Source organism: Muntiacus reevesi, chromosome 11 (assembly GCF_963930625.1).
Source record: "Muntiacus reevesi chromosome 11, mMunRee1.1, whole genome shotgun sequence".
In the NCBI taxonomy this organism is placed as follows: domain Eukaryota; kingdom Metazoa; phylum Chordata; class Mammalia; order Artiodactyla; family Cervidae; genus Muntiacus; species Muntiacus reevesi.
Window position 1 is genome coordinate 34534551 of NC_089259.1, and position 13495 is coordinate 34548045.

The following is a 13495-nucleotide window of genomic DNA, read 5'->3' on the forward strand; positions in this document are numbered from 1 at the left end:
AGAAAGGAAGGGAAAGAACACAGCAGTGTGTATGGCAAGCTACGTTTTATGTGCAAAAACAAAAACTGACAGTCAGAAAAATAATACATGTGTATTTGTTCAAACAGGCATAAAGAAACTCTAGAAAGGAGGAACAGACTAAATGCAATGGGAGTAGATTAGGGGAAAAGGGCCAGAGGGTATTTAATATATTTAATTTTTAAACAATGCAGATGTTCTAATAAATCTAGTAAAAGTTACTAGGAGGAACTGAAGTATAGATACAAGATAAAAAACTGAACAAATAGGTCATTTTACCTATTCACTACAGATCATGAAGAATAACACCCATACTGAGGATGAGGTAAAGCAATATGTATGTATTACTGGGGAGACAGCTGAGGGAAGTGTTATAAATTTCAGAAATGTTTTTGCCAATAACAGCTAGGATTTTTAACATTAAAAAATAAGTTTTGGGACTTTCTTTGGCAGTCCAGTGGTTAGGACTTAAGAGCTCTCACTGCCACAGGCCTGGGTTCAATTCCTGGTGGAGAAGCTAAGATCTCACAAGCCATGCAGCACAGCAAAAAAAAAGAAAAGAAAGAAAAGTTTTAGTTATTAATAAAATTCATTTTACTCACTGTTTCACTCTCTATAAGTTACTTATATAACTTTATACTTTATATAAATTTATATATAACATAATATTTTTTATATACATCAAACTCTGCTACATCAAGTTCAGAGTTGTTAAAGTACCTGTTTTTGATCCAAAAGAAACAGATGACTTTTTCTGAAGAGGCTTTTTTAGATATCTAGTTGTCTCAACAAAATAATCTGTGAAGCACGCTTCATCAAAATAGGAAATAAAGGCAACTGTGTTAGTTTTATTATGTTGATAATGGCATACTTAACACACTGTATAAGAAGCTGTACTTGAATTTGGCAAAATACTGGATTGGTTTAGACCCTTATGTATCAGGATTACTGAGATAACCAATGATAACAATAATATAGCGGAAAAAACAGCTTGTCTTTTTTTTGTATCATTCTGGGAAGTCAACCAATGGAACAGACTGGGAGTGGGGGCAGGGGGGGTGGGAGGAGAAAACCAAAGCTGATCTTGAAAGTGGTCCTAAAGGCGACTGACAGTGCAACTACACCCAGCAGTATCTCACTGACATTGATGGTGAGAAAACCAACACTAGGAATCTAATCAAACAATCATGATACATTTAAACGTTACCAAATAGATGCTTCTATATATTACCCGGGTCTCCCGCTTTACCGTCGGAGCCACTAGGAAAGACCAATATTCATGGTAGTTCATTTTTATAAAGGATTGCATTTCAGGACAAAATTTTAGGATATTCTGTTCTTAAAGAAAAAGTCATCAGACTGCTTCTACTAACACCATTTACTTAATAGTATTTTCATCTTTTATAGAGGTTTGTATGTGGAATGCTAAAAAGTCAAATACACTACCTAAATCAAATATTAAAGTTTAGCTATATTATTGCATTAAAAATAAAAACTATCCTAACTTTGGAAAATGTGAAAGGAGTGGCATGGGATCAACATCTTTACGCATAATGAGATGTAAGATAATAAACATATGTTTGTTAAGGTCAGGGACAAACAGGTATTAATTTTGTTTCAAATTCCAAACATGACTTACTGTTTCCCTGTTTTTGTATTTTTACTCACTTTCCAGGTTTTCTTCAATAATTTCTTCAATGATCACATCGGGGCTAGATCCCACCTGAGGTAGAGCAGCAATGGTTTTAGGAAGTGTTGCTGCAACAACCTCTTTCTGTGGCTGGAAGTCAGTTTCCAAACGCATGTCTTTGGCTTCCCATTGTGAAGAAGTCAGTGGGGCTTCATTACTTAGGACAGAAATGTCAACCTTTTTCTTTTCTAGTGATAGGTGTGTACCACCATAAGAAAATTCCTTTTTACAATTGTATTTCTTTTGACCATTCTTTTCCATTTCACTTTCTTGAGGATCGCATCTGTTTAAAAATACAGAGGCTACTTTAAATCATAATTTTTTAGATCTACTTTAAAACCATTTCCTTTCCACATGACAGTACTGTGACATATACAAAGAGTTAAAGTTGTACAGGTGTCCCATGGGTATTTTTAAAAACAGCAACATTGAAATAATTTATGTACTATAAAATCCGGTAATTTCTACTAGAGTTGTATAACCATCACTATAACTTCATTTTACAACATTCCATTATCCCAAAAGAAAACTTCTGCCCATTCCCAAGGAAGTTCACAAGCTTTAAAAGGTCAACAACAGAAAATCAATGAGAAGTTGAAGAAAGAACTTGCCACAGTCATGTCACAACTATCTGATCCTAAAAGAACAGTGGATACGGTTTTCAATTTTAATTGTTTAAACTTTGATTTGGCTCTGGTGTTTGATTTTAAACTATGCTAAGATTATTTCTCTCAATTCACTAGCTTAAAAATAAAGTGTATGAAGCACTGTGAGGTACAATCCTGAGACAATTTCTAGAAACCTACATCGAGGGTTAAAATGATGATTAGTCTGAATCCTTTGGGTATGATTATTCAACAGCCACTAACCTGCAACTGATTATTCACTTCACTCCGTATTTTTCTATCTTCACAAATCCACACAGATAAAATCTATCAAATCTACAAATACAAAATTCTATCAAAGAAATGAGATTGAGTCTCAGAAGCCTCTATTCTAGTTAATCCATGAAAGTTTTAGCTTCTTCACAGATCCCCATATAAGAAGCCAAACGAAATCAGAAATAAGAACCTACAAAGCCAAAATGAATTCAGCAGACCTATTTTGTCTCTTAATACATGTTGACTAAAGGTCCAAACACCTCCTAAGTACACATATACATACATAACTTTGTAATCTAAAACATTTCTTTTTATACAACTCTTATCTGACCTTACTGAGACATTTAACATTGTCAACCAACTCTTGCCTCAGAAACCTCTCCTCCTTTGACTTCTAGAGTATTGCTCTCTCTTGCTCCCTCTTCATTTCCTTTGGTTTGCAAGTTACTCTTTCCCTGTCTTGAAATTTAATATTTTTCTAGGGTGCTGTCCTTGACCCACTTCAATATCTGTTTTCACTATGCAAACCCATTCTTTAGTTACCACCTGTCATCAGTAGAGGCAGGCTACAGTGACACTTTCCCGAAAATCTAGGGAGAAATTTAAAAGACTTCTGAGTTAAACTTAAAACCATGGCAAGATCAGTACAGACACTTAAAGATAATACCTTTTGGTATTAAAAAATATTTGACAGTAACCATATTCAAGTTATGAAAACATCTAGAAGAATGTATTGACTGGAAAGGATGATCATCCATGAAAGTGCAGAAAGTCAAGTCATAGAGGCACACAGGGGCCAGGGTTCCATGTGTGGGCAAGATGACTCGAGCCAAAGGCCTGGTATTTGAGGCCTCTGGCAAGGTCTTCCCTGTGGGGTCAAGGAACACAGCAGGCTGACTAGTACCAACACTCTTCACAGCTATTTGATATACCTTATTCCCTTTATTCCAAAAACACCACAAAGCAATTTCTGATGATTTGGCTTTCTGTGTCTGTTTGGATACTGGAAAAGAATGCCAGCATAAGTATTCTATTAATAGTCCCTGTGGCAATATTATCTGCCCCTTAAGTTAATAAACTGGCATTCAGATCATGTGTTAGTTCTGTGAACTTGGCTTACATGAGTTTACCTGCTTTAGAGTAGGTCTGCTCATGTCTGTTTCTGAGCTTGTAATGCTGTGGGCCAGGCCCTCGTTAGTTCACCAAAGTAATGAATGTGATGCTTCTTGAGGGATGATTTCCCGAGGAGCCATACCACCTTCAAATGAATAAACTTATTTTCTTTTGGGGGTTTCTAAACCATTTATATTCTGACTACTCCAAAACCAAGAATCAAATCCTGCAACTTCTCTCCAGAGGTTTCTCCCCAGATACCTAGTAAACAATAGGAACTCAGCATATCCCACTATCTTCCCCTCCCAACTTTTCTTTGTATATTTCCAATCTTGGTAAGTAACACCACAATTCATCACCTCAGTCACCAAAGATACACCTACAAATCATTGGAATGCTTTCCTTTTCTTCATTTTTCACACTGAAACGATTATTAAGTTTCAGCACTTTTCCCTATTTAGCATGTCATTACGTATTCCTTTCCAGTGCTACTACCTACATTTGGTTTCTCATCATTTGCTAGGCCATATTATATATGTGTGTGTGTGTGTGTGTGTGTATATATATATAAAATATATAATATTATATGCTAGGTCATATAATAACCTAAGCCATCTTTCAGCTTCCAGCCTCATATTCTTCCAAATAATTCTCTATGGTCACTAGAGTTACCTTTTACAAATGTAACCTAATTACTTTTACTTTCATTCTGAAAATCTTTTTTTTTTAAAATGTATTTATTTTTTTTTCAGTGGGTTTTGTCATACATTGATATGAATCAGCTATAGAGTTACACGTATTCCTCTGAAAATCTTTTAATGGCTATTATTTACAGCTGTGCTATCCAACATAACCTTCTGCGATAATGAAATTATGCTGTACTGTCCAATATGATAGTCACTAACCAAATATAGCTACTGAGCACCTGAAATGTGGCTAGTGCAACCAAAGAACTAAAATCTTCCATTTTATTTAGTTTTAATTTATGTTTAAATTTAAATAACCACACATTGCTAGCAGCTACCATATTGGGTAACACAGGTCTAGGAAATAAAGTTCAAATACCACCAGAGCATACAAAGTTTTTAGGATTCAGCCTCTATGTATCCTCTGTCAAAATTCTACATGCAGGTTCCTGAATACAGTATATTATCTCACTGCCCATCAATTTCTTTCTGCTAAGATGCTGCCTCCCTACTATTCCTTTCAACTGCTACTCATTTTTCATGAATGGGGGAAAATCAAACCTGCTCTTTCCAAGTCCCCTGGTACCCTGCAAAGAACTGATCATTCCCTTCTTTTGCATCTCCATTAGGCTGCACATTTTACTATCAAAACAATTATGTACTTTACTGTTTACATATGTCATTCTTTATTTACTGTAACTTCTCTGCATAAATCTAAATATCTAGGGTGTTATGTCTCAGTGGTAAAGAACCTGTCTGCCAATGGAGAAGATGAAGGAGACGCGGGTTCAGTTCTTGGGTCCAGAAGATTCCCTGGAGAAGGGAATGGTTACCGACTCCAGTATTCTTGCCTGGGAAATCCCATGGACAGAGGAGCCTAACAGGGCTACAGTCCATATGGGTGCAAAGAGTCAGACATGACTGAGTAAATACTTTCACTTTTCAACACTTAGAGGCTAGCACATCAGTGTTCAACGCTGGTTGAATAAATAAACCTCAGAGATGACACATAAATCATTGGATACTAATCCTTTCTAGGTCTTTTAATTCTTAAATATTTTATGTAGCATTAATTTACAGAAATCATTTTGCCCTTACATTATTTTTCAGCTTTTGAATCAACATTACACTAAAGACCAATTTTTCTGTTTGATCTAATATTTCTGTCCCTTAGGCCATATCAGACACTAATGGCATGTTGCCATTCTTATAAATACTTACCTTGTTGAATCCTCAAATTCAATCTTTCCCATACTGCTGAACATACAGATGATCTCACTGCAATTCATATTCAACCTAAAATTAAATACTTAGCATAAAAAGTGTTCTAATACAAGTTTATTACTTTCTCTAATAAAAATTAGCTAACATTAAAAACTCTGAAAGAGCATTTAAACAATTTTTAAATTCATAAATCACACTTATTTTAATTTTGTTGCTAATCTGGGAAATATTTTTGACCCAAATTTTCAATTTATAATTGCTAGTTATTTTAATAAATATAGGTTCTAATACATTTTTATACTTAATTTTCAGACTCTTCTGAATTATAGATTACTTTTATATGAATTACAATTACTTACTTGGGAGATTTCCTTAGTTTTAGAGAGCTGACTTGTGACAATTCACTCTCAAATGTTAACTTCAAAGTCCGGATAATCTAGAATCAAAAGAGAAGTACTGCTCATATGTGCATTTTGTTTTGTTACAAATACTGTTGAAACAGAGTAAGATTTTAGAGGGAAAACTATACTCTTTAGGTATTTCACTAATGTGCTCAGGGTCTGATTTTAGGCAAGCAAAGGGAGGGATGCAAATTTCCCCAAAGAAATTTAAAATCTTTTGTAGATGTGTATTAAGATATAACAACAAAAGATAACAACTAATTAATAAGTGGGATACAGCTACATGATCAGGGGAAATTCTGATCACATTCGTTGTGCACCTGCACTGCTGTCCTCAAATGTTTCGCTCTTTTTCTGCCCCTACCTTCCTAACGTGGCTAGCTAGGGTAAAGACCAAATTTTACTTTTTTCACCTCCTAATGTTTCATGTATAATACACAGTAATATACTACTACTGTGTAACTACAGCTAGATGGAGGCCTGGTCAAGTAAGATGATGCAAAAACTTTAAAAGTTCAAGACTCTGGAAGCAGGTAAACCAAGGGCTTCCATTTTACACCTTAGTTCAGTCCAAACATCTGATTATCTATGGGGAATGAGGTCCTGAAGATTCCAAGACAATAGAGTAGGATCTATACCTCAAGGGAACAAGACAGAAATTAGCAAAGAGGACTGATGGTAACCCTTTCCCAGTAAACAATCTCGCAGGAAACATGTTTCTATTTTAGCCCAACAGGAGGCACATGATTAGACAACAGGACAGGGTTGAAGCGCTTTGTTTCTTGACACAGAGTCAGGGGTTGGGAGAAAAACTTAAACAGCATTTTGATAAAATTTTAAGTTAAGAGTTGATAGTCATACCTGTCTATAAAAACAGAGTCCTATTTATTTTGCTACTCTTATTCTAGTTTTTTATTCAAGTGTCCTAGAAACAACTTTCGACTTAATGTCATCCTACTTGTTCTCAGATTGTGTGTTATAAAGACTTTACTGCACCATTTCCCTAAGTGGTAAATAATAATAAAAGGCCAAACAAAGTTATTAATGTTTATCTTAGAATTTAAACGCCTAAGAATTCTAAATTGATGCCAATAAAATTAGGATAATCTGAAAAGCAAATTCTTGCAGTTAAGTCTTAAATATCATATTCCAAAGCAGGTAAAGTAAGCTACCACGGAAATAATTCACATTATGAACTAATAAAATTACCTGATTTAGGTCACAATATATCCTTAGAGAAGGCGCAGATTTTAATTCTCTTGCTATCTTCATAGCTGCATCCAAATCATTTTTTTTCGCTTCGATGCAGCTTTTAGTCACTATTATTTTTGATAAATAATTGTCTGTATTTCTTACTAATTCTTCACACAGACTCTTCTTCCTTTAAAATTAAGTTATTTTTCAATATTTCATGAACAAGTTTATGAAAGCAAATTTATCACAACTCAAAGTATTGAAAAGGTAATTTCAGTTTCATGAACTTAAATTTTAATATGGTTAATGAGGCATTCAACTGAACTGAAACCTATTATAGTTGAAAGCTATGTATATGTAACCAGAGAAAAAGAAACTTTTGTAGAAGAATATAGTTATGTTCCAGATACAGGTGTCACAGAACTGCAGAGGTAAGACAAACCCTAGACGAATCTACCACTTTTAAAAGTAAGAGAAATCCTGGCTATCTTGCAGTCACTTGTGCCATTACAAAGACATATCTGTATTCATTTCTCATGAGGATCTACCTGCACATTTTAAAATTTCATAGGCAGATACATATTACATGAATTTGAATAAGACTTTAAAACAGACTTCACCAAATCAAAACTTAGATATCAATTAATTATAATCTTCAAAGCTATCAGTTATGAAACTGAATAGTTATTCTTTCATTACTCAAAAATTTTTGTACCTATAGTGGAATTACTTTATTATGGAAATTAAGATATTTTGCACCAATAAACTGCTCATTTTATTCATCTTGTAAATGAATAAAATGATTTCCTCAAAATCAAATCTGGCTTCAAAAAAGGGGAGTTGGTCACACTGAAGAGTAATAAGAATGTGCCACAGGCTCTGCAAGGATTTCCCTGGTAGCTCAGATGGTAAAGAATCTGCCTGCAGTGCAGGAGACCCGGGTTCAACCCCTGGGTTGGGAAGATCCCCTGGAGAAGGGAACGGCAACCTACTCCAGTATTTTTTTTTTTTTTTTTTTTACTCCAGTATTCTTGCCTGGAGAATTCCATGGGCAGAGAAGCCTGGTGGGCTACAGTCTATGGGTCACAAAGAGTCGGACACAACTGAATGACTAACACACACACATGCTCTGCAGGTGAAGAAGTATTCCAAAAAATTTTTAGTAATTACATATACAATTTATGAAAATCATTTATTTAGGAGATAAATGGTCATTCTGATAAATTTCAGATGATTCTCCCTAAAATTCATGCCCAGGGAGTGATGTTAACAAAATGGCAGACTAGGAGACTCGAAGTCCTTGTTCTTCAATGGTGATGTCAAATGACAGCTAAGAATTGGTTACAATAACCTTCTAGAATTGGATAATGGACAAAGGTATACAGGAACGACACAAATGTGCAGTGGAAAAAAAATCCACATTCTTTCTCAGCAGGACATTTCATTTCTTGTCCTTTCCCAGACCTTTCCTCAGTGTGGTGCAGTCCTGGTCTGGAGGCAGCAGCACATTTCCTGATTCCTTCCCTCCAAAGGGAGCATAGCAATCCTTACTTGCAATGTCCTACTTTGTAGCAGGGGTGGGGGTGGGCAGTGGGGCTACCTGAAGAACCCTTTCACTTAATTTGGCACTCAGGCAGCAAGAGGAACCAAGACCACCCAAGAAGGTTGCAGAAAGGTTCCTCAAGCATACAGATAGCATTCTCCAGGTTAGGCCACATGTTAGGTAAAAAAAAAACAAACAAAAACCAAGTCTTAATATGTTTTAAAAGACAATGTATACAAAGTATCCTTTCTGAACATAAAGGAATGAAACTAGAACTCAATAACAGAAGGAAACTGGAAATTTCACAAATATGTGGAAATTAAAGAACATACTCCTAAACACAAATGGATCAAAGAAAAGTAACAGAAGGAGAGTATTTTGAGACAAATGAAAATGAAAAATCAAAATATCAAAATTTATGGGATGCAGTTAAATTGGATCTGAGAGAGAAATAAATATATAGCTCTAAGTACATTAAAAAAGGCATCATAAACCAACAACCAAATTTTACACCTTTGCTGTTGTTGAGTCGCTAAGTCATGTCTGACTCTTTATGACCCCATGCACTGCAGCACACCAGGCTTCCCTGTCCTTCACTATCTCCCAGAGTTTGCTCTAATTCATTTTATTGAGTCAGTGATGCTATCTAACATCTCACCCTTTGCCACCCTCTTCTTTTGCCTTCAATCTTTATGTTTACACTTTAGGAACTAAAAGTAACAAACTAAACCCAAAACTGACAGAAGGAAGAAATAATAAGATTAGAGGGGAAATAAGTAAATAGCTAGGCAAAAATAGAGAAAAATCAATGAAACCAAAAAACTTTGAGATTAAAATTCACCCATTTTAGCTACACTGCCAAGAAAAACAAGAAAAGAATCGATTTACTAAAATAAAAAATAAAGTAGGCATTCAGTTCAGTTCAGTCGCTCAGTCATGTCCAACTCTTTGCGACCCCATGAACTGCAGCACACCAGGTCTCCGTGTCCATCACCAACTCCCGGAGTCCATCCAAACCCATGTCCATTGTGTCGGTGATGCCATCCAACCACCTCATCCTCTGTCGTCCCCTTCTTCTCCTGCCCCCAATCCCTCCGAGAATCAGGGTCTTTTCAAATGAGTCAGCTCTTCACATCAGGTGGCCAAATTATTGGAGTTTCAGCTTCAATATCAGTCCTCCCAATGAACAACAGGGCTGATTTCCTTTAAGATGGACTGGTTGGATCTCCTTGCAGTCCAAGGAACTCTCAAGAGTCTACTCTAACACCACAGTTCAAAAGCATCAATTCTTCTGTGCTCAGCTTTCTTTATACTCCAACACTCACATTCATAAATGACTATTGGAAAAACCATAGCCTTGACTAGATGGACCTTTGTTGGCAAAGTAATGTCTCTGCTTCTTAATATGCTGTCTACATTGGTCATGACTTTCCTTCCAAGGAGTAAGTGTCTTTTAATTTCACAGCGGCAATCACCATCTGCAGTGATTTTGGAGCCCCCAAAAATAAAGTCTGCCACTGTTTCCATTGTTTCCTCATCTATTTGTCGTGAAGTCATGGGACTGGATGCCATGATCTTAGTTTTCCGAATGCTGAGCTTTAAGCCAACTTTTTTACTCTCTTCCTTCACTTTCAACAAGAAGCGCTTTAGTTCTTCTTCACTTTCTGCCAAAAGGATGGTATCATCTGCATATCTGAGGTTATTGATATTCCTCCTGGCAATCTTGATTCCAGCTTGTGCTTCTTCCAGCCCAGCGTTTCTCATGATGTACTCTGCACATAAGTTAAATAAGCAGGGTGACAATATATAGCCTTGACGTACTCTTTTTCCTATTTGGAACCAGTCTGTTGTTCCATGTCCAGTTCTAACTGTTGCTTCCTGACCTGCATACAGGTTTCTCAGGAGGCAGGTCAGGTGGTCTGGTATTCCCATCTCTTTCAGAATTTTCCACAGTTATTGTGATCCACACAGTCAAAGGCTTTGGCATAGTCAATAAAACAGAAATAGATGTTTTTCTGGAACTCTCTTGCCTTTTCGATGATCCGGCGGATGTTGACAATTTGATCTTTGGTTCCTCTGCCCTTTCTGAAACCAGCTTGAACATCTGGAAGTTCACAGTTCATGTACTGCTAAAGCCTGGCTTGGGGAATTTTAGCATTACTTTACTAGTATGTGAGATGAGTGCAATTGTGTGGTAGTTTGAGCATTCTTTGGCAATGCCTTTCTTTGGGATCGGAATGAAAATTGACCTTTTCCAGTCCTGTGGCCACTGCTGAGTTTTCCAAATTTGCTGGCATGTTGAGTGCAGCACTTTCACAGCATCACCTTTTAGGATTTGAAATAGCTCAAGTGGAATTCCATCACCTCCACTAGCTTTGTTCATAGGCATAGGATAATCAATTTTACAGAAACTAAGAAAGATTTGAAGGCAATGCTATGAATAACTATGCCAAGAAATTGGATAACCTAGATGAAGTGGATGAATTCCTACAAACACACAACCTACCAACACTGAATCACGAAGAAACAGAAAATCTGAGCAGATCAATAAAAAGTAACAAGATCGAATTAGTAATCAAAAGCTTCCCCCACAGAAAAGCCCAGACCAGATGACTTCACTGGTAAATTCTACCAAAAATTCAAAGAAATAAAGCCAATTCCCCCTCTAATTATTCCAAAATATTGAAGAGCCACAGAAAACACTTTCCAACTTATTCTGAGACCAGCATCACCTTCATACCAAAGCCATAAGAAAACACTGTCAGAGAACTATTGATCAGTGTCTCTTATGAGCATTAAGGCAAAATACTCAACAAAATACTGCCGGGAGCCAGCTCACGAGATCCCACCCATGACAAGGTCATGAAGAGAAAACCTGACAGGCAAGGCGGATCAGGTTTTCAGGGATTCCGAAAAGCTGCCCCTGGCACTCACCTTAAAGATGATATATGCCTTTCTGATACTTGCTTCAATAGACTACTCCCTCATTTCTGTGACATAGGCAGAAGGCCTTCCCCAATCTCTTTCCAAATAAGAATCAATTTAGAACTTTAATCAATAAGTTTCCCAGGTGGTGGTATTTTATGAGATTATCCAGGATGAAAGGAGTGTTTCAATTTAAACTCCTTTGCTGACAGTTTAGTTTGATTAGCAAATGTGTCTATGCCCTTAGTACTAATATGCATGACTGCTTATAATACTTTAATCATAAAACAGCATAAAGAACCTGATCATATAAAGACCCTAATAGACATAGAGCCCTTCGGGGAGTGAGGAAGCCCTAGAAAACACAAGAAAAATTATTTTAAAAGTGGCTACTGGGTTAACATTTGCTTGCTGTGTTTTTGCTCTTAATGTGCTAAGGTTGTGTTATGGAAACCATTGTTAATATAGTTAAAGATCTAGAAAAATAAGAGCTTAGCTCTAGCGTGGTAACAATGAGATGGTTGTTAATTGTCAGTCAGGAGTGCCAGGCAGAAGCTGACTCACTGAAGCCACAGAGTCTGTGTGGGGTAAACCTCTTAGATAAATTCAACTGACAACTTCTGCAGAAGAATTGACTTTTATGTTAACAAGGTTATACTTCTATCACGTTGTGACATGCTGTACTGTTGCCCTATGAGACTGTAACTTTTCTGTTAAGATCACCATAGAAACAGAAAATAGGTTTACATTCACCTGACTTGCATAAAATGTTAATAGGCCCCCAGGCCAGAAGAAAATGTACAAGACCCTCATAAACAAAGAAGTATGCAGAAAACACCCTGGTTTCGTGAAGGACAAGCTGATGTAATGTTAAACTATCTTTCCCTTAGAAATGTACTAACTTAGGGTATAAAAGCTACGGTAAAAAATAAAGCATGGCCAGACTCTGCTGCACACCCCCGTCTGGGGTCTCTCTCTCTCTCTCTCTCTTGCCAACGCCGTTCATCCTGAGACTTGGCCCTATCAAGGCTGGTCTCACATGTCTTCTCTCGATGATGCCGTTCATCCTGAGGTACCCCCTGGATCCTGCTGGGGCTGGACCCCAGCAAAATACTAGCAAATTGAATCATAAAACAGTAAAAGAATAATACATCATGCCTAGTGGGATTTATTCCTGAAATGAAGTATGAGTTTCAATTAATGTTATACAGCATATTAACAGAAAGAAAACCCCCCACAGGATCCTCTCAAATTACAGAGAAAAAGGATATGACAGTCTCAACACCTTTTCAAGATAAAAACTCTAACAAGGAACTGAGGAAAACTACACCAATGTATAAAACTTACATAAGAAAAATCCACAGCTAACATTACGCTAGATGATGAAAGACTGACAGCTTTTCTTCTAAGGACAGTAGTAAGAAAAGGGTGTGAGAGTTTACCGCCACTATTTAATATACTATTTTAAGTTCTAGCCAGAATTAGTAAAAAAAAAAAAAAAAAAAAAAAGAAAGAAAGACATAAAAGCCATCCAAATTGACAAAAAGAAAGTGATGTCTTTTTGCAGATGACATGATCTTATAAGTAAGAAAGAGAGAGAAGAAAGTGAAGTTGCTCAGTTGTGTCCGACTCTCTCCGACCCCATGGACTATAGCCTACCAGGCTCCTCTATCCACGGGATTTTCCAGGCAAGAATACTAGAATGGGTTGCCATTTCCTTCTCCAGGAGATCTTCCCAACCCAGAGACTGAACCCGGGTCTTCCGCATTGTAGGCAGACACTTCACCATTTGAGCCACCAGGGAAGTCTTATAGGTAAAG

General features: G+C 36.7%; 1 protein-coding gene across 6 annotated transcripts in view; it reads right to left on the reverse strand.

Annotated features, from left to right (window-relative positions):
- Positions 1 to 13495, reverse strand: part of RNF17 (ring finger protein 17) — a 117934-nt gene that overhangs the window by 73601 nt on the left and 30838 nt on the right. For 4 of the 6 annotated variants that reach the window (XM_065901933.1, XM_065901929.1, XM_065901930.1 and 1 more), the window contains exons 7-11: positions 7223 to 7394; positions 5972 to 6048; positions 5610 to 5684; positions 1687 to 1991; positions 739 to 828 (exon numbers count right to left, since the gene is read on the reverse strand). In XM_065901933.1, coding sequence (XP_065758005.1) covers positions 739 to 828; positions 1687 to 1991; positions 5610 to 5684; positions 5972 to 6048; positions 7223 to 7394 — 719 coding nt within the window. The remainder of the gene's footprint in view (positions 1 to 738; positions 829 to 1686; positions 1992 to 5609; positions 5685 to 5971; positions 6049 to 7222; positions 7395 to 13495) is intronic. The other 2 variants (XM_065901931.1, XM_065901934.1) reach the window with 2 other exon arrangements.